The sequence below is a fragment of the Heliangelus exortis genome, chromosome 15 (assembly GCF_036169615.1).
Source record: "Heliangelus exortis chromosome 15, bHelExo1.hap1, whole genome shotgun sequence".
Lineage (NCBI taxonomy): Eukaryota > Metazoa > Chordata > Aves > Apodiformes > Trochilidae > Heliangelus > Heliangelus exortis.
The window spans coordinates 4,879,257-4,898,499 of record NC_092436.1 but is presented as its reverse complement, the minus strand read 5'-3'; the positions used below and the strand labels follow the sequence as shown (position 1 = coordinate 4,898,499).

The window sequence follows — 19,243 nt, the reverse complement described above, 5'->3', positions numbered from 1 at the left end:
CAGCTGCAAACCCGCCGTGGTTCCCCCGGCAGCCCAGACTAAGAAGCTGCTTGAGAAACAGCCCTGGCTGCAGGAACTGACCCTATCGGTACGTAATGCTCGCGGTCCGGTACCGGGAGAGCCGAGCCGGGCCGGGCCGGGGGATCTCGGCGGACTGTGGGGCAGAGCGGCCGTCTCGCTGGTAGCGGCGGTGTCACGTGTCCGGAAGCGCGCGTTGCCATGGTGAGGGCGGGATGGCGCAGAGGTTCTGGGTGCTGCGCTGCTGCTCCTGCCGCCTCTTCCAGGTGCAGCAGGTGGGTGCACCCCGGGGAGGGGCTGCGGGATGGGGCTGCCGGGACGGACGGGAATAACCCCCTCTGCGCTCTCCTAGGCCAAGCGGAGCGGGAAGTGGAGCTGCAGCGTCTGCGGCCAGCGGCAGGCGGTGCAGAAGGTGAGGGGCCGGGCTGGGGTCAAGGGGCCGTGGGGAGCCCTGTAGGGTGACAGTGAGGAGCCTGTAGGGTGGCAGTGAGGAGCCTGTAGGGTGGCAGTGAGGAGCCCTGTAGGGTGGCAGTGGGGAGCCTATAGGGTGGCAGTGAGGAGCCTGTAGGGTGGCAGTGGGGAGCCTATAGGGTGTCTGTGGGGAGCCCTGTAGGGTGTCTGTGGGGAGCCCTGTAGGGTGTCTGTGGGGAGCCCTATAGGGTGTCTGTGGGGAGCCCTGTAAGGTGGCAGTGAGGAGCCTATAGGGTGGCAGTGAGGAGCCTGTAAGGTGGCAGTTGGGAGCCCTGTAGGGTGGCAGTGAGGAGCCTGTAAGGTGGCAGTTGGGAGCCCTGTAGGGTGACAGTGAGGAGCCTATAGGGTGGCAGTGAGGAGCCCTGTAGGGTGGCAGTGGGGAGCCCTGTAGGGTGGCAGTGGGGAGCCCTGGCCAGGACATCTCACATCACCCAACTTCACATAGCACTGCAGTGTTACCTGTTTCTTTTTTTTTTTTGTTGTTGTTGGGTTTTTGGTTTTTTTTTTTGCAGGTTTATGGCCAAGGGTCTGGCCTGGACTGTAGGCACCATGTGCAGAAGTTAAACTTGCTGCAGGGGGAGGCAGAGGAAGCAGTTGGTTGGGCATCTTGGTAAAGTGTTTATCTGCTTATTTCTTTTGATGACTTAGAGTTGTGCATCTCCAGGCATTAGGTGCCTGTGACATAAACTGAGCTCACAGGAGGGTTTCTAGCCCTGTTGTAAAGTGTTATTGATAATAGTGTGGGTTGGCTGGGATTTTTCTTTTTCTCACGAAAATATGTGCAATAAGGTTTGGTTTTGTTGTTTTGGTTTTTTATTTATGGTTTGATGACAGACTGATAAGCATCCTCAGAGAAAACATCCTCCACTCTTGGCTGTTGCTACCTCACTGCTGGCACTGGGGTTTCACACTGTGAATCTGTTGAGTAATCACTGCTGCTATTGATAAGAAGTCTTGTTTAGGGCATTTAGTGTAATTCCTGCAGAGCTAGAAAATTCTCAGCACACTTTCCTGTTTATTTCATTCCTGAATCTGCTAACAAATTGCCTGATCTTGAACTGGTCTTGAACTGGTCCAGCTTCCTTTTTACTCAAGGTTATTTTCAGAAATCAGCCAAAGCTCATTAGATAACTCAGTTGTGTGTATGCAGTGCTTCAGGGTTAAGCTTTGGGAACAAAACTTATTTTATGCTTGCTTTATCAAAAAGAGTTGCTGTTTCTAATCCCTCAGAACATTATGAAATTCAAAACATTGTGAAATAACTTCCCTTTTTCCTGGTTGTTGGGGGTATAATTAGTGGGTTCCAGCTGCTGTCCCAAAAGACACATTATTTTATCCCTAATTATGATCAATTAAAATTTACCATTTCATGATTAGCAGCTTTAAATCAAACTTGCTACTCTGTATAGAAAGGAAGGCTCCCCTCTAATTAGATTTTTTTTCAAGGATTTGGGGAATATATCTTGCAAATCCTTCATTTGACATCTGGTTTACTATTGATCCTTTTTTTTATTTTTATGACATGCTGCCTATCCAGTGGTGTTATCCCTGCTTTCCATCCAATCCCTTGTGCTGTGGGTGGGTGATTTGAAAATCATAAACCAACAGACAGCAGTGTGTTCTAGAACCTCCAGCTTAAACATCTCTTTTAGGTGCATAGAAGAATCAGTAAATGGCAGCAAAAACACAGCAGTGCAGTGTGAAGACAGCTCAGTCCAGCAGGTGAGAAACCTACAAAGCTGAGGGGAATACCAACCCTCAGTGACCTGGGTGAATTGTGGTGAAATCAGTGATCCCTTTGCAGGGGCTCAGCTGAAATATCATCAGAGAGGCTCCAGTAAAGGGAGGAGAATCAGAAAAAACACACAGAAAAAACCCACAAAACCACAGAAAACCTCTGGGATACTGAACCTGGGAACACAACACAGACACATTGTCCTAAACTGACTTGTCATTCCACAGTGCCAAAAATGAGAACCAAGTATTTTTGCTGGTTTTGGTAATTCCCTGATGTTGCAGGAGGCAAGGGCAGAAGTCAGTCGCTGGAGTAAATATCTGGACAAGGACAGTGAAGATCAGGAAGATGGGGAGGAGGAGGCAGGTACAAAAAGGCAACAGTTATGTTCCCAAAGGAAGAATACTGGGGAAGAACAAAGGTAAAGAAAGAATTTTTTTTTTTGTAATTCCTACCCCTGAGTGGTGAGATGTGGTTTGGAGCTGTGTGAAGGAGCTCATCTCTGGTAGCTGAACAAAGTACAGGTTGCAGTGTATGACCTGAGCTAAGCTGGAATTTGGTATTTGTGGGCAAAACTTCTCTTATTGCTAGAGCCATGCTTTTTAAGAAAATTTCTGGTAATTTGTGGAAAAAAAAAATCACAGTGGAGCTGATTTGTCCTCCTTGTGCCCGTTTTTCTTTGGCAGGAGACACCAGAAGAGCTTTCTTTCCAGTGATGTTCAGGATTATGCAGAGGAAAATGGAGTTTTCCAGCTTGCCTACCCATCCAAAAAGGTTAAAACCATTGAGGTTTTTTAATTGTAGAAAATGCTTCCTGCCAGTAAAACAACCCAGTGTACTCCTGAGCTCTTTTGTGTCACCATAATTTTGAATTTTAATGAGTCTTCCATTTGACTGACTGGGGACAGGAAGAGAATTTTGTCATGACTTTCTGAGAAGTTTTAGCAAAGCAAAATCATTGCCACCTTTTGTAAGTGGTTGCTCCAGACTCCTCCATCAGCACAGCTGCTCTCTCTCTTTGCTGCTCTGCCTTGCTGAGCAGTGGTACCTGTTACTGATTCCCTCTGCTCACCTGCAGTGCCAGTGATGTTGTCCTGAGCCTTTGCAGCTCAGAACTTTTAGGCCCACCCAGCACATCAGCCTCAGCTCTGCCTCAGAGGGTTGGTGAGAATGTGGGTGCACACGAAGGACCCAAGAGCTCTTTCTTTGCCTGCTGTGCACGCTGGATTTATAACCAAACTTTTTCTTCTTCCAGCACAAGAAATGTTTAGAAGCAGCAGCTGATGAAGATGGTGGAGATGCTGTTTCTGGAGACAGCATGGTTTGTGCTGGCTGTGAGGCCACAGTGCCTGAGGAGAATACACGAACCCCAACTGCTTCTACCAAACCCTCGAAGTGGGAAAAATTTCTCTCGTGTTCTGACAACTGTAGTGAAAATGCTGCCAGGGCCGCCTTGTCACCACAGGAGGGCAGTGGAAGGCTGGGGCTAAGCAGCACCACTGCAGCAGATGCTGCTATGGCCAATAAGTGCTCAGCACAGGCTGGGAGAACTCTGCCTCAAGGTAGGGGCTTTGAATTTCAGCAGTGTATTGCTAGCTCTGAGCAGGTTGCCTCCCAGCTGCCCAGCACCAGTTGCTCAGCTGAGGATGTGTTGTTCAAAGACCCTCAAAGGCAGCTGGTAGGGACAGGATCTGGTGCCCTGGAGCTGCCTGCAGGCAGGTGCTCTCTGGATAGCACAAGGAGAGCAAATGCCCTTAACAGTAATGCTGGGCCAAAGCCAAGCAGTGTTTCTTGTGAACACCTCTTCTGCACAGGTGAGGAGTTTGAAGATGATCTCTGAATTCAGGCATCTTTGGTCCTAATTTCTTCACCTTGATGTTGTATTTTGTATGTTGAATACTGAAACAAGAGTTTGACCTGAAGCTGCCTTTACTCTAAGCCTTCCAGAACTGCAATATTAAAGCTGTTTATTTGCTGCATGGCTGTGTCTGGGGGAAGAGTATGAGGGTGGCAAAGACTGTTGCAGTGGGCAAGTACTGGAGTTACACAATGTTGTCTAGTGACCTGATCAGCCAGGAGAATGGAAGTAGGTCAGCTTAGAGGGAGAAAGCTCCAAGGATTGCTGGCCAGTACAGTTACATTCTTTGATTCCCCATTACAAACTACAGCTCCTTTCCCCTCCCCTTCCTTAGTTAAGCTCTCCCATAGCAACCATTTCCACCAGAGCTGCAGAACAGGCTTCAGAGCCAGCAAAGCAACTGATTCTTTTCAGAAATGCAGCCCTGAGGGTGTACATGAGGCATGTGCACAAAGGCAGGACCCCAGTCCTGGGCTGCCTCCCTTACTGAGGGAGCTGCTTGATGAATCACAAGCTCAGTTAAATGAGTGGAAGAGTTTGGCTCAGCAGTAGTGCTGGGGTACTTAACACAGGACACTTGCACTCAGCACAGGAAGCATTTATTTTTCCTCCATTCTACAAGTACTTAGGAACATGAGACAAACCCTTAGCAGGAAGAAAGATGAACTGCTGGGTAACTTGTACTGCATTGTTTTAGTTAGGAGGAAAGTGCTTTTTGTTACACAGGGTACTACTACAAGTGAGGTGGCTGCTTGGAGTACTGGATGGCATCTAATGCTGCTCCAATGTCACAGTTCTTTGTCTGCAGGAGTCGAGTGAGCCATCCACCCTCATCAGAGAAGCCCATAGAGAGCATCTGGGACAGAGACTCAATGAGGCGAGGGTCTGCTTCTGTTAGGAGAAGAATGAAGTTGAAATAGTTCACATAATTGGCAAACCAGCCAAGCCCTTAATACCACACAGTAGGTAGGCTGGCACTAATCCTCACATAACTGGCTAAATGCTATAAAACACACCCTCCTTTGTCTCCCAAGAGGGCAGATGTTAGAAATAACCAGCTAAGGAAAGTGCTGAGCCTTGCTGTGGGACTCTGTGCAGCTGATGTGTTACATGCCTGGCATACTGTTAATGGCTCCCACCAGAAAAATGCTGCTTTAACATCACAGGATGCCCCAGTCTGCATCCTGGTTTGAAGGGCACTCTTGAAGGGTCCATAGCAAGGATATGGTTTAGGGTACCACTTTTTGTAATGCTGCTTGAATGGCACAGCAGCTTAAGGACAGAAGTGTTATTAGGACTTTGCTGCCCACATTGAAGAGAAGAACCTGATTGTCCCCAACAGGGCACAGAAGAGCTGCCATATCTGCTGACAAAGTTACAGACAAGTTTAGCTGTAACTTATGTGACCTTGGTTTCTACCATCTCTACAAGCAGAGCTATGTTAGGTGAAGTTGGCAGTTCCTGAGTGAAAGTTACTCTCTGTTAGGAAACCTACATTTTCATACCTGGTGGAAGATGGGGGTAGAGTGCAGCTTCTCGCAGTCCTGTAGGACCTGGCTGGGGAGGATCCTGTTCATCCAGGGAGCTGGGACCTTCTGTCTCTGGCATTTGCAGAGACTGCAGTTCACCTGTGGAAGGATCTACTTCCTTGGAAGATAAGTGGGTCCAGTCCTCATCACCACCTGAGGAACTGCTGGATTCACTGTTTTCCTGAAATGGACAGAAGAAAAGGTCTGGGTGCTGCAGTGCTTTCCAGGTAAGATGCATGCTCCTACTTATCTGCCTTTATTACAAACAATTACATTCACAGGAAGTCTCACCACCTTTGCTGTAAGCTGTAAAGCAAAGGTACTGTGTATCACTTAACCTTCTGACATCTTAATAGTCAACCTCACAATACACATTAAATTATTATCTTCCTTTCTATTAAACCCTCACCACCAAAAATAGTACATTAGTGTCATAATTCTTATACCTGGGACTGGAAGCTGGCATCCTCCATTTGTGTGGACACAGTATCTATCACCATGTCTTGTATCTGCTCTGTGACACCATTTACTTCTGAAGCAGAATCTGTGTTACTCCAGTCAGGTTTGGTCTGAACGTTCTGGTTAAGAGTACTGCTGCTTGACTCAGCACTGTTCTCTTGGTTGGGAGAAGCAGGAGTCACTTTGCTTCTCTGTCCTCCATGTTCCACATCAATATCAACTTCAATACCTAGAAATGCATTTCAGATGGAGAAAGTCTTGGAAATTTTTCCAAAGCACAGTCCTACAAGACTGTGGATCAGTCCTAGTCTAAATGCTGTAAAGTTTCTGTAATTCTACAGTTTGCCATGTAGTATGTAGGAATTAAAATACAAAGCACCAGATAGTCATCTTCCTCTAGACAGAAAAGACAAACATTTAGAAGGTCAGAAATTAACCATGTCCACATAAGCCAGGGAAAATCCTGAGTCACTGCTGACTTAAAATTAGTGTTACAGTAGTGACTTGTTTATGAAATCTTCCCTCATTTTCTTCTAAAGGAAGGCTCTGAAAAAGGTCCTGAGTGGCTGTGCTAAGCCCAGGCATTGTTAGTACCAGGAGTAAACACTGTTACTGTTCAGCCTTCAAGCCGTAGTAGCATGGGGTAGTTCCAGAATCAGGCACAACAGCTGACTGCTGCTCCTGCTAAAAGTCCTTTAAGCCAGTCTCAGGGATTAGGATAACAAATGGTAAATCACTTACCCAGGGGGCTCAGAAAAGCTGCAACGCTCTCCCCAACATTCTTTAAGAAGGTGACATTGGGGTCCTGAGGCTGGCTGTTAGTAGAAGCTTCTAGAAAAACAACTTATGTTACCACACATAGAAGCTCAGAGAGAAAGAACACCATGAGATCTTGGTGCTCATTTGCTCTCACCCACATACACTTGCACAACAGCAGTATAGAGACAAAAACTAACTCTGAGCTACCTCTGGAACAGAAAACCAGTGGCATTAGCATTGTTAAGGCTCATTAGCCATGCTGAAAGGCAGATGTGGAGTGACATGCTTGACCTAACAGCTCGGCTTGGTTTGATTCCAGATAGTCTCTGCATCCTCATCTACTGCATGGGCCCAAGCATGCCTTAAAATAATCCCACTCTGTGCTGAAAGGTGCCAGTGACATTTCAGGCAAACTAGATTGGTTCCTGTGTCTATTTTTCCACCCCACGCTGTAGAATCTCTGCTACTCTGCCTCCGCCACTACCTTGTTTACCAGAGCACCACCTCTTACCTTCTGCATTGGGTGGACTGGATGCTGCAGCATTAGTCTGGGCTTGCTCAGAGTTTTGGCACGGAGCTGCAGGGCCAGGATATCCCCAGCAGTGCATCCATGGGAAGGGTGGGCCTCCATGCCTCATTTTACGGAGCCAGCGTCCTCGGGGAAGCCACTGTAAAGGGTAATCTTCCTGTGACTCTGTTCACAGCCAGATTCTCAGTAACTAAAACTTAAACTCGAGTCATATCCCATTCATTAGTTCCCCTCCATTGATTTTGCTCACCTCGAATGGATTTAGCAGTGGGCTCTGAAACATCACCATGTTGTGCTCCTTGTGGATGCCCTTCCCCTCACAGGTGCTACACAGGTCGTAGTCTGGACAGACAGTGCACTTGAACCTGGCACCCACCACGGGTCCTTCACAGCCATCACAGATCACATTGGGATGCACCATGTCACGACGGGGCTCCTGGCTGCACTGCGAGCGGTGTTCCCGCCTGCACTCCTTTTTTTCTGGAAAGGTAAGGAAACCTTACATCAAGAACCAGGTTACTATTTAAAGGCTGGAAATCAGAGGAAAAGAAAGCACAAACAGCCCTTGTCAGAGCAGTATTAACTTACTAGGTCAGTTTATTTTTACACTGGCTGCCAGACACAAGCTGGGGGCATGCAAGAGAACTTAAAACCAAGTGTGAAGGGGCTTCGCAGATACCTGCTCCTCACACTGAGCATTCCTTAACCTTAACAGTCTCTTGACGTGTGTATCTTGGAGCAGTGCTGCACTGCCCCATTTGGCTCCTCATCCTACCTTCCTAAGTATCGCAAGAACAAAATGTTTCTGGAGAGGGAGTAATGAAGAAATGCCAGGAGTCATAACAGATGAGAATAGGGACTCCAGCATGGGCTGGCATGACTCATTAGATGGACTGCAGATAGAGCTTTGCTGGTTTATACCCAAACAGAAGGTCCAGGGAGCAAAAACATCCTGAAAAATAAGGTGAGCTGAAGGCTTCCCAAAGCATTGTTGTGAATATCAAAGCAACCCGTGCTAGTCCAGCATTTCCAGGGAGCCAGAGTGGCAATGGTGGCTTGCACTGGGCCAGCCGAGGTGGCAGGGCTAGGAGGAAACTTGTGATCTGTTTACCCCACCTCAAGGAGGGTTCCCATATCTGGTATGTCACCCTGCTCTATGTTTAACCTTTCTCCCCGAAGGCTGCAGCCAACACCAGGCTTCTTTCTCCCATTTTCGGAGGCCCGCAGGCGAGCACTGGGGTCACAACCGGGGACCCGCTACCGCCCTAGGGACCTGCGCGACGTTACCTTTGATGTAAACACGAAAAACGCCATCCTGCACATAAGGCATCGCCATCTGCAGCTCCTCGTCGGTGGAAAAAGCGATCAGGTCCCCGTCCTCATCTACAGAGGGTAAAGCGGAGGATGAGGTGCCCGTCCGGGTGTCACGGGGGATGGGAGGGGGGGGGGATGGGTGAGACGGGGACGGCGGGGACCACCCGGTCACCGAGCAACCCCGAGGCCTTCCCACCCTCCGCGGCAGCGATCTCGGGGCCCGACCCTCGGGAGGAGCCCCCCCGCTCACCTTTGTAGTGCATGCGGAAGGCGGGCGGCGGACCGGCCCGCAGCAGCCCCTGGAAGAGCTCGGCGACTCGGTCATGGATGGCCTGGTAGCTGGCGGGGGGCAGGAGGGTGAAGCGGCGGATCTCACGGGCCGCCTCCTCCTTGCCCAGCAGGTAGGCTTTCACCGTCAGCGACGCCATGGCTGTGGCGCAGCAGGAATTGCCGTCGGGTGATGAACGGGGCGGAACGGGGCGGGCGAGCAGCGATCGGCAGCGGCCGGGCCCGGAGCAGCAGCTTTATAGCGCGGCGGGAGGACCCCGCCCCGGTGGCACAGGGCCCGCCCCCGTGACACCGACTCCGGGACCCGCCGTCCCCAGGCTCCGCCCCGCGGTGTCCCTGCTGCGGGCGGGGGTCCTGTCCGTTCCCGTCAGCACGTTACAGCTTTCCGGTTTACCCTCGCCAAACGGTAAACGCTCGTTTTTCCAGCGATTGGAAAAGTCTGTCACTGCTTACAAGTGTGCCGGTGTTTGCCGGTGTGTACCGGTGTGTACCGGTGCTTGCCGGTGTGTACCGGTGTTTGTCGGTGTGTACCGGTGCTTGCCGGTGTTTGCCGGTGTGTACCGGTGTTGGCCGGTGTTTGTCAGTGTGTACCGGTGTTTGCCGGTGTGTGCCGGTGTTTGCCGGTGTGTACCGGTGTTGGCCGGTGTTTGTCGGTATGTACCGGTGTTTGCCGTCTGCCCGGCTCGCCCCCCGTGAGCGGTGCCCACGCCCGGCTGGCAGCCCCAGCGTCCATCAGGGTGGGATCCCAAGGGGTGCAGAGGTTTGGGGGTGCAGAGGTTTGGGGGTGCAGGGCTGTGCCGGTGCTGGGGCAGCGGGGAGCGAGTGGTTCCTGGGGGGCCACGGGGCCTCCAAGACCCGCGGGTGGGGAAAGAGGACCCCAGGTTCGCCCAGGAGGCAGCCCCAGCCCAACTGGTCCCTCACCAGCATTCCCCAGGGCATTTGGCTGTCCTGCTCCTCCTCATCACCGTCCCCTGAATTCGGGCAAGCAGGGTCAGCCCAGCCAGGTGACAGAGGTGGGGAGCCATGTGCCAGGGTGGCAGTAGCCATCCGAGGGGTTTGCATGCTCAGCATAACAAGAATAAATGACTCCAGAGTTAATGCTCTTGCCTGAACCCAGTGTTTTGGAAGGGTGGGCTAAAAATAAAGATACTAGTATAAACACAACTGACATTAAGGAGGATGTTTTGGGGGCTTTCCAAGTTGCTTGGCAGCAGTATTTTTTAGCAGATCAGATAGAGTTGACAGGCCTCTTAATCTGGCCACAGGATGGTCCAGCTGGCAGAACACCCTGTCTGTGCCATCCAAGTGTAATTAAATAATGATGGATCAATGATTATTAGGTTCCCCATTGGTGTTAATTTCCTCTCACCCAAGGGCCTGGCCACTCTGACTCTTAGTGACATATTTTTTAGTTTAAGATAATGAACGTCAGGAGAGTTAGGTTGTGATTTATCATCTTCTACAATGAAGAGAAGTTTTAATTTCCATGATGGGGAGGTAGTTTCTTGACCTGAGGTATGTATGTTAAACACTTGGCTTTTCATATAGATACATTTTTGGCATATGTGTGGCAATTCTGAAACTGCACCACTGTTCTGGAAAACAGTATTTACAGTGGAAGGGGTTGTCCTTTTAACTTAAAAAATTCTCTAGAAATTTCAGCACCTAGGTATGACATGGCTAATATTCCACCATGAAGTCACGAGTTAAAGTTTAAACATAAGCAGATTCAGGTTTAAGGATGTGCAGGGAATGATTCATCAGCTTTCACAGCACGGGATATCGAAAGTTTTAGGCATGCAGTAAAGGTATTGCATCCACCTTCCTTTTCTTTTGCCTCTTTGCTGTGTGTACCCTTTCTGAAAATGTTGAGGAAAGTTGCCAATTTGACATCATTTGACATAAAATCAGAATTGTGACTGGCAGCAGCAGGTCAGTCAGAACAGAACACTCCTGTCAGCCTTGCCAAGCATCACCCCCAGCATGTCCACTTTGTGTCCTGTTTCTGGGGACCTCAACAGCCACTTTTGTCTCAGTTACAGAGCCAGAGATTTTTGGGACCCAGCCCCAGCACGTTAATACCTTAGGCTGCAGTCCTAGACAGGGTTGATTCCTTATTCCCCTCTTCACTACTGCCTGGCTGTTTGAGGAACAGTGGGTTCTCCTTAGGTTGCTGGGTCTTTCCAAGCCAGTTGTGTTTCCAGATAAATGGAAGCATTTATAATTATCAGGAGGTGCACAATATTTAAACCAGTGTTTTCTTTTGCATGAACTTTAATCCAGTGGGCAAACAGAAGAGGCCAAAAGCCAGAGGGTATTCCCCTTCTGAAGGGCCATGCTGAGTCATGCTCAGCTTTCTGGTCATGACATCATCTGCTGGGACAAACCAGGAGGAAAACAAGGCTTTCACCAGCCTGTTGGTAGCTTAGCTCACAGATCATGGGACAGGGGTGACTCAGGGAATCCTTTCTTCCTCCTTCTCCTTGAGGCTGGGGATTTCATCCCCAGTGAGCCCCATTCCAGTGCAGACCTCAGACCTCACTCTGCTGGCATTCCCTGTTGCCCCCAGCCCTGGGATGTGCCTCCAGGAGGTTTCTCAGCCCCCTGGAGAGGCCGATGTGAGAAGCTCTGCTGTGTTCTCACATATATTAACTTCAGATGTTTTTCCCTCTGTTTGCTGGAGGATTTGGGTTTTGGTATTCTCAGCGTGAAGCACTGGCTGGGGGGATGTTTTCTTATGGTTCTTTAGGAATCCCATAGCATCACAGCAACCCCCTGCCCAAAAAGGGGTTTGTCAGCCCTAGCTGCTGAGCAGCCAGAGGGGGTATAGCAAAAAAACAGCAACGGGGATGGGAGAAAAGGCTGTTTGAGTTTAACATTTCAGTGTTAAGAGAAGAAAGGCTCAAAAAGGAGCAATTATCATCCCTTCAGTGCTTTGCTTTCTCTCTACACCCACTTTCTGCCGGCAAGTGTTTAAAAATATTTAGTGAGATTCTTCCTCCGAGCGTGTGATCACCAGAAATACCCCTTGTGGGCAAACTTTTTGTCTTCTCAGTGAAGTCCTGGTGGGATGAAGGGAGGAGGGGATGTGCTATCCAGCCTTTTCCTTGCTTGGAAGCCACAACAGAGGCTGATAGTGATTTTCCAGAGGGATTCCTTCCCCAAACCATCTCTCCAGCCTGAGGCCTCCATCACTCCAGGTGAGGAGGGGCAGGTTTGGCCCCCATGCACACCCTGACTCCTGCTGATGGGTGCAGAGCCCCAGTGGGTGGGTGCTTGCTGGGTTGGACCAGGACAGTCCACACAGAGCCACGGTGCCACACGCTCCTTCCAGAGGTTTCTGGAGAGGTGGAAGATCCTTCAGATGTGCCAGGTCAGGTGCTGGTGACTCAGCCCCATCCCGTGGTGGCTTCTCCCCTCTGCCAGCCCAGCAAAATCCCTGTTTGCTGCCTCTGAAGCAGAAACCCTCCTTCCACCTGCAACAGTGCAGGCAGTGCCAAGTAGGTTTGGGGTTTTGTTTTGTTTTTGTTTTTTTCCTGTCTCATTTTTGAGGTCGAGTCTTTCAGAACAGTAGCTCTGCCCTGTCAGGTGTTTACACAGGCTCCACACCATTTCCCATTGGTGTGAGGAGGAACTCTTTAAGGGCAGAAAACTCTGGGGTGGATTTTTAACTTAGGAGCAGATGGGAAAAATGGGTGAAAAAATGGAAAATAAAAGCAGGCATAGAATACAAACACGTTATGGGTGTCGTGCAAATACATAAGGATTTTGTGTTCCCACAGGTGAGAAGAAACTTTTTGCAGCCTACACTGCTTGCTTGGGGTGAGTGTTCCTTTGAGAACCTGGCTTGGAGCCTTTACCCTGAATTAAAGCATCAGTGTCAACACATGGAGGGTGAGCACCCTGTTGTGATGTTCATCCCTAGTGCCTAAGGAGCTTTGGGGAACTTACGTGCTGAAAAGTGAAAAAGGCCCTGGTGATGTTTGAACATGGACATCTATAAAACACACAGGAAATGTGGTTAGTTTATTTTATGAGAAAAGAGTAAGCACTCTATGCTTAAAGCAGTGGGGGAAGGACCAAGCCTGACTGGCTTCATAATGGGCCAGAGTAAAATGCCAGAGTCAAGCTCTTTAGAAAACTTGATACAATCAGCTATAAATCTGGATTATATTTTATATCTAATCCTAATAAATGTTTTTGCTTTCTAATTTTTATAATGGCCTCAGGACCTGGGGATTGGTATCAGAGCCCCTTATTTATGCAGCCTGCACAATGTTGCCAAAAACAACTGTTCAAAGATCATAAGAGTCCCCTTAAAAACCCTCTTCTGTTGGGTTTTTTTTTTTTTTCTTGCTGTTGGGGTTTTCAGTCTTCAGTTCATATTTTAAACTTTGGTCTCCAAAAGGACTGAGGCTCAAAACTTGCTTTTTTAAAACAGAATCAGAGCCAAAATTGGATTAGGGGGGAGGGACTTCAAGAACAAAAGTGGACTTTGCAAGTCTGATTTAAAAATCACAAGGGCTGGCAATTTTGCCTTATCCCCCATTTTTTCCCAAGGTTTTCATCATGCAAGGGTGATAGAAAGCTCATTCATTTCCTCAGACTTTTATGAAGACAAAGTATAACAGCAGAAATTAGATTAAGCTTTATGCTTGGTAAAGAGTCTAATTAATTGTCTTAGAGAAATTATTAATGTTATTCTCTTCCCCTCTGCCACAGACACACTGTGTATCCTGAGCAGTGTTTTGTGCATCTGAAAATAAGCACCCAGCATCTAATGCACTAAACTGTGTCACATTATTTCTCTAAACCCTCCAATGGTGGTAAGATTTCACACACCTTCCCCACAAGTGTCTCTTACATGTCTGCCACCTCGGGAGGGTATTTGCCATTAATTCCTGTGAATTCTCTGTTGGGTCCTGGGCTTGTCACGTAGATTTACGGCGAGCAAGCAAGCAGGCTGGGTGGGACAGAGCTGCTGCAGCTTTTTGTCCTTGTTCTAATGGTGGAAATGTCATTGCTGGTGAGACTGAGCCTTTACCTGCAGCCAAGGAGTGAGTGAGGGGCTGGGGCTGTGGGTGAGGGTCTGAGCCTGGGGACGTGGCTGCTTTCTGTGGAGCCAGTCAAGCACCCAAGGGCTGGATATCTCTGAGCCCCAGGGAGTGCTGCTGGCTCATCTTCTGCAGCTCATGGTCACTTGGGTGATGCTTTGCACCATCCAAGTGAGGAAGCACAGATGTTCCCAAGAGTGGTGTCCAGAGCATTCCCCACGCAGGGATGTGCAGCAGCCTGTGCTGGGGCTCTGCTGATCCTCCCTGGCTTCTGCTATGGGCTTGCACTTCACTTTACATCACTCCCTAATGGATCAAAACATCTCAAACAACAGACTTTGATCACTGGTGGTCACTCCTACAATATTTACTCATCTGACAAATATTTACATATTGAAAGAGCTCCAGGGAATGGAAAATGTTAACATTTGCTGCAGGAATTTCGTACCTGTGTTCATGGCACAGGAGCTGCCACCTCTGTTTGATCCCAGGAACAGCAGCTGAAGCAGGTTGAGAAAATGGAGTCACCATTTTGAACCCAACATCTCTCTACATCTCCTCCTGGTCCATAATGAAATAAAGCTGGAGCCATTAGCAGACCAAAAGACAAACAGAATAATTTAAAAATCCTATTTCTTCTGTCCTTCATCCAGGCCAGTAGCTGGAAGCCATAACCCCTGAGTGCCAGGTCCTTTGGAAGAGCAGTGGTGTCCTTCCAGGCATCACCTGTCACCTGTGATACCCACCTGCCATCGATTTTCCCTCAACTTTAGCTGCTGTTTCCTCTACCAAGCTGAAACATTTCTGTGGAAATGGCAGCAAACGTGCACTGCAGGGATGCAGGGGCTGCTGTCCCCCAGCTGCATCCTGCACAAACCCCACCCCAGGTGTGCAACCCCCCTGTGTTGGGCCACGGGGACCCCCAGTGCACAGGGGCTGAGCACACCCCTCCCTCCACAGGCACCTGAGCACCCCAGGGGGGTGACAATTACAGGGGTGACAACACGGGGACAGGAGCGCCCTGTGCAGGTGGATGCAGCCCCCCCGTACATGGACAAAGGTGCCCGTGGTCACACACAGACACAGGGACACAGACACACAGAGACACGTGGAGTTAGGCTGGTGTGAGTGCACACTCGTACGTGCAGCCCCACAGGCTCCCATGGATAGAGATATTTATGTATATAGAGAAATAAATAAATAAATACAGGTTTGTGTGGGTGCCTGTGTGTGCACAACGTGTGTGCACACATTGGTGTAAGGCAAGTCTAGAGGTGTGTACATTGCTATGGGCAGTGCATGAAGTGCTCATGGACACACACACACATGTACACAACACACGTGTACACACACGTACACACCTACACACATGTACACACACATACCTACACGTATGTACACACGTACATACATGTACACATATATACACATGTATGTACATACATGTATGCACACACGTGTCTACATGCACAAGTGTACACATACACACATGTACACACATATGCACCCATATACACACACCCATGTACACACATGTGTACACAAGTGTACACACATGTAAGCACACAATCACACACACGTGTACACAATCACACATACAATCACACACACAATCACACAGAATCACACAGAATCACACAGAATCACACAATCACACAATCACACACACAATCACACACACACAATCACACAATCACACACAATCACAGACACAATCACACACAATCACACACAATCACACACAATCACACACAATCATACACACAACCACACAATCACACACAATCACAGACAATCACAGACACACAATCACAGACACACAATCACACACAATCACACAATCACACACAATCACACAATCACACACAATCACATACAATCACACAATCACACACAATCACAGACACACAATCACACACAATCACACAATCACACACAACCACACACAATCACACAATCACACACAATCAGACACACAGTCACACACAATCACACAATCACACACAATCACACAATCACAGACACACAATCACACACAATCACACACAATCACACACAATCACACACACACAATCACAGACACAATCACACACAATCACAATCACACACACAATCACACACACACAATCACAGACACACAATCACACAATCACACACACAATCACAGACACACAATCACACACAATCACAATCACACACACAATCACACACACACAATCACAGACACACAATCACACAATCACACACACAATCACAGACACACAATCACACACAATCACAATCACACACACAATCACACACACACAATCACAGACACACAATCACACACACACAATCACACAATCACACACACACAATCACACACACACAATCACACAATCACACACAATCACAATCACACACCCCCCCCCCAGCCCGGCTGCTCTCCGTGTTCCCCCATTCTCCCGCAAGGGGGCGCCCTCCTCCCGTTCCCGCCCCTCCCTTGGCCCCGCCCCAGCCCCGCCCTCGGGCCCCGCCGTGTCCCGGCCCCGCGGCGGGCGCTGTGTGCGGGCGGGCGGGGGGTTCGCCCCGCTCCGCTCAGCTCCCTCGGCTCCGCTCCGTTCCGCTCCGCGCTCGCCGGGGCCCTCGGGGCCGCCCAGGCCGCGCCGCGCTCGGGACATGCGGCAGCCCCCGCCGGCGAGGAGGCGATGAGGCTCCGCAGCGGCACGGCGCTCACGCTGCTGCTCGGCTGCCTGTGCGCCCTGCTCTCGCTCTCCTGGTACGGAGCCTTCGGCGGGCACAAAGGTAAGGAAGGGGCTCGGCCGCCTCCGCCCCGGGAGCCTGGGGCCCGGCCGCGGCCCCGCCGCCGGTGCTTGAGGCTGGGGTGGGCTCCGGGAGCCGGGCCCGATGGACTCCGGGGGTCCGGCGGGATCCGGATCCAGGGGAATCCTGCGGGACCCGCGGGATCCGGACCGGGAGGATCCTGCTGGAGTCGCCGGTGTCGGGACCCGCCGGGATCCTGGGCGCCCCTAGACCCGTAGGACCCCCGGTGTGGGCGTGCCCGTTCCCAGCAGGGCGAGAGGTGCCGGGACCGGGGGTCCCTGTTCCTCCCCGGGGCACCCACGGAAGGTCGGGGCGCTGTGGGGTGCCCGGTGGACTCTTCTCTGGCTAGGGGTGCAGCGGGCTCCGGTTTGGTGATGTGCTTGTTTGCACTGTCACATTTATGATGAAAAACCTTTGTGGGTGATGGGCACCACGCAGGTTAAATCCTCGTGGGGAGGCGGTAATGGCAGCAACTGGGGAGACCTGTGGGCTGGGGGGGGTGTCTCTGGGCAGACTGGGGGTGAGGGGAGACCTGAGCAGCTCCTGATGCTCAGTGCTGAGTCCGGGAAGTTCAGTGCGTGTGGGACAGGTGCAAGGGCTTCAGCTCTTGAATATCGGTGCTGGTTTTGCATCCAGTTGGCATCTACAAAACAGGGGTGCAGGGTCCTGACTGCAAGGAATCCCTTGCAGTCAGGCATCACAGAGATCCTTGCTGCTGTTTTTTTTCCTGACAGCATAATAGTTGCTTTACCCCGTCCTGTCTCTCGCTAAGGCAGTGCATTGGGTTTGTACTGGCCTGGAGAACAGTTCTGGTAGTTACTTCTGAATCGTGTGTCTCACATATGGATGTGCAGCCTCACACCTGTGCTGGTCACTCAGCTCTTCCAGTTCCTGCAGTTTTAGAGGTTGTTAAAGGTGGTGGCTCAGCCATCCAGTCCTTGACCCTCTCTTCCCACTCACCTGTTAAAGCTTTTTTCCCAGCTACAGGTGAGAAGCAGCTTTTGCTGAGTGTCAGATGTGTGGCACACCATGCAGTCACCCGGCACAGCTTGTGCCTGGTGCAGGGCTGGCATCAGGACTGGGGCCTATGGAGAGAGGGAAAGTTATTTTGTCTCTTATGGGCAGGATGACAAGAGGCTGTGTGGGTGCCCGTCCAGCCCAGCCCCTTCCCTGGCAGCAGGGCAGGGGTGCCTGGGACATGTCATCTCCTGGCAGCTGTAGGCATCTCATGGGTGGCTGCCTGGACTCCTCTGCCTTGTTTGTCAGCTGAAGGGCTCCTCTGTCATGCTGCTAACGTGGTTTAAATCCCACTGGAGCTGCTTCCCCGCAGAGGTTTGGATGATGGGTGCTCATAATGCAGGGGTACCACGGGTGGATCACCAGCTCCTGCTGCAGGGGGATTTTAACTGGAAAAAAATGTTTGCACAACCAGGTGGTGTTGTGTGTGCTTTCAGCCAGAAATGCTAGATGGGGGGAAGTTGTGCAGGGGCAGAGGAGTGCTCTGAGAGCTGCTTTCTTGTGGTTACTGCTGAGCAGTCGCTTTGCTTGTAGCTGCCTCCCATAAATGAAGTGAAAGCAGCGTGTGGTGCTGCTCAGGCTCCCAGCAGCCACTCCTGGCTTCTGAAGCGAGGTGCCCAACACACTAGGCAGGCTCTGCTGTCTGCACTTTGTTGTCCTTTGACTCACTTTTATTTTTTAACGAGCGACTTTTCCCCTGCTGCTCATTCAAGTGCCAAAATAATAACCTTGGGTACCACTGTCCTTGCTGCTTGGACCCTCCCTGGGACATGCTTTTTCCTCTGGCAGCAACAGATTGTCACTTGCAAGCAGCAATCACCACAACAGGTCACAAATAACCCGGGAGAGGCTGTGTCAGCCCAGCAGGTTTCCGGCTATTATGGTCATTTACGTATCTGGCCATTATTCAGAACAGAGCTGGAGAAGACCTTGAGGGGCCGTCCAGTCCATCTCCTGCCCTGTGCAGGATCAGTGGTAACCAAACCCTTCCTGACAGATGTTTATTGTATTAATTCTTAAAAACCTCCAATGACAGAGATGCCTAAGCACCCTGGGCAGTCTGTTTGACATTTAGCAGCCCTGCCATTAGGCTTTTCTTACAACCTGAACAGAAATGTTTTTTCCTTCAGCTTGGTTTAATGTTTGCTCTTCTTTTTCCATTTATTTGGCACAGGCATGAAGGTTGCTTTGGAACTTGCTACCGTGTCTCCCCTTATTTGCTGCTAATACAGAATAAACCATGCTGGTTCCTTTTCGTTATTTTTTATATGGTTCTATGATTTTTAGGTCATGTATTCTTGGTCTGCAGTGGTCCTTATTACACACTTCTGGACTGTCATCCTTCATGAAAGAGTGATGCTCAGCCTGCTATTGAGGACTAAAATAATTGCCTTATTTTTGCTCAGAAGA

General features: G+C 50.0%; 3 protein-coding genes across 8 annotated transcripts in view; 2 read left to right on the top strand and 1 right to left on the bottom strand.

The window, feature by feature from the left end:
- Window positions 1–168: 168 nt before the first annotated feature.
- Window positions 169–4,203, top strand: MRNIP (MRN complex interacting protein). 3 transcript variants are annotated; one of them, XM_071758447.1, is made up of 7 exons: window positions 169–293; window positions 371–430; window positions 1,002–1,099; window positions 2,142–2,211; window positions 2,509–2,645; window positions 2,911–2,998; window positions 3,480–4,203. In XM_071758447.1, the coding sequence occupies exons 1-7, from the start codon at window positions 234–236 to the stop codon at window positions 4,062–4,064; spliced, it is 1,098 nt and encodes a 365-aa protein (XP_071614548.1). In that variant the 5' UTR covers window positions 169–233; the 3' UTR covers window positions 4,065–4,203. The 3 variants fall into 3 exon arrangements, with proteins under 3 accessions (XP_071614548.1, XP_071614550.1, XP_071614549.1); XM_071758448.1 differs by having other exon boundaries at window positions 216–284; XM_071758449.1 differs by lacking the exon at window positions 371–430 and having other exon boundaries at window positions 204–293.
- A 461-nt stretch (window positions 4,204–4,664) lies between these two features.
- Window positions 4,665–9,219, bottom strand: SQSTM1 (sequestosome 1). Of its 3 annotated transcripts, none has more exons than XM_071758444.1 (8): window positions 8,923–9,219; window positions 8,646–8,741; window positions 7,609–7,838; window positions 7,341–7,497; window positions 6,812–6,901; window positions 6,058–6,299; window positions 5,588–5,792; window positions 4,665–4,973 (listed from the first exon to the last, which is right to left on the bottom strand). In XM_071758444.1, exons 1-8 carry the CDS (start codon window positions 9,098–9,100, stop codon window positions 4,816–4,818), a joined length of 1,356 nt encoding a protein of 451 aa, XP_071614545.1. In that variant the 5' UTR covers window positions 9,101–9,219; the 3' UTR covers window positions 4,665–4,815. The 3 variants fall into 3 exon arrangements, with proteins under 3 accessions (XP_071614545.1, XP_071614546.1, XP_071614547.1); XM_071758445.1 differs by having other exon boundaries at window positions 6,812–6,898; window positions 8,923–9,198; XM_071758446.1 differs by lacking the exon at window positions 6,812–6,901 and having other exon boundaries at window positions 8,923–9,197.
- A 7,298-nt stretch (window positions 9,220–16,517) lies between these two features.
- Window positions 16,518–19,243, top strand: part of MGAT4B (alpha-1,3-mannosyl-glycoprotein 4-beta-N-acetylglucosaminyltransferase B) — a 48,604-nt gene continuing 45,878 nt past the window's right edge. For both annotated transcript variants that reach the window (XM_071759058.1, XM_071759057.1), the window contains exon 1: window positions 16,518–16,798. In XM_071759058.1, the coding sequence (XP_071615159.1) occupies window positions 16,702–16,798 (97 nt within the window). In that variant the 5' untranslated portion in view covers window positions 16,518–16,701. The remainder of the gene's footprint in view (window positions 16,799–19,243) is intronic.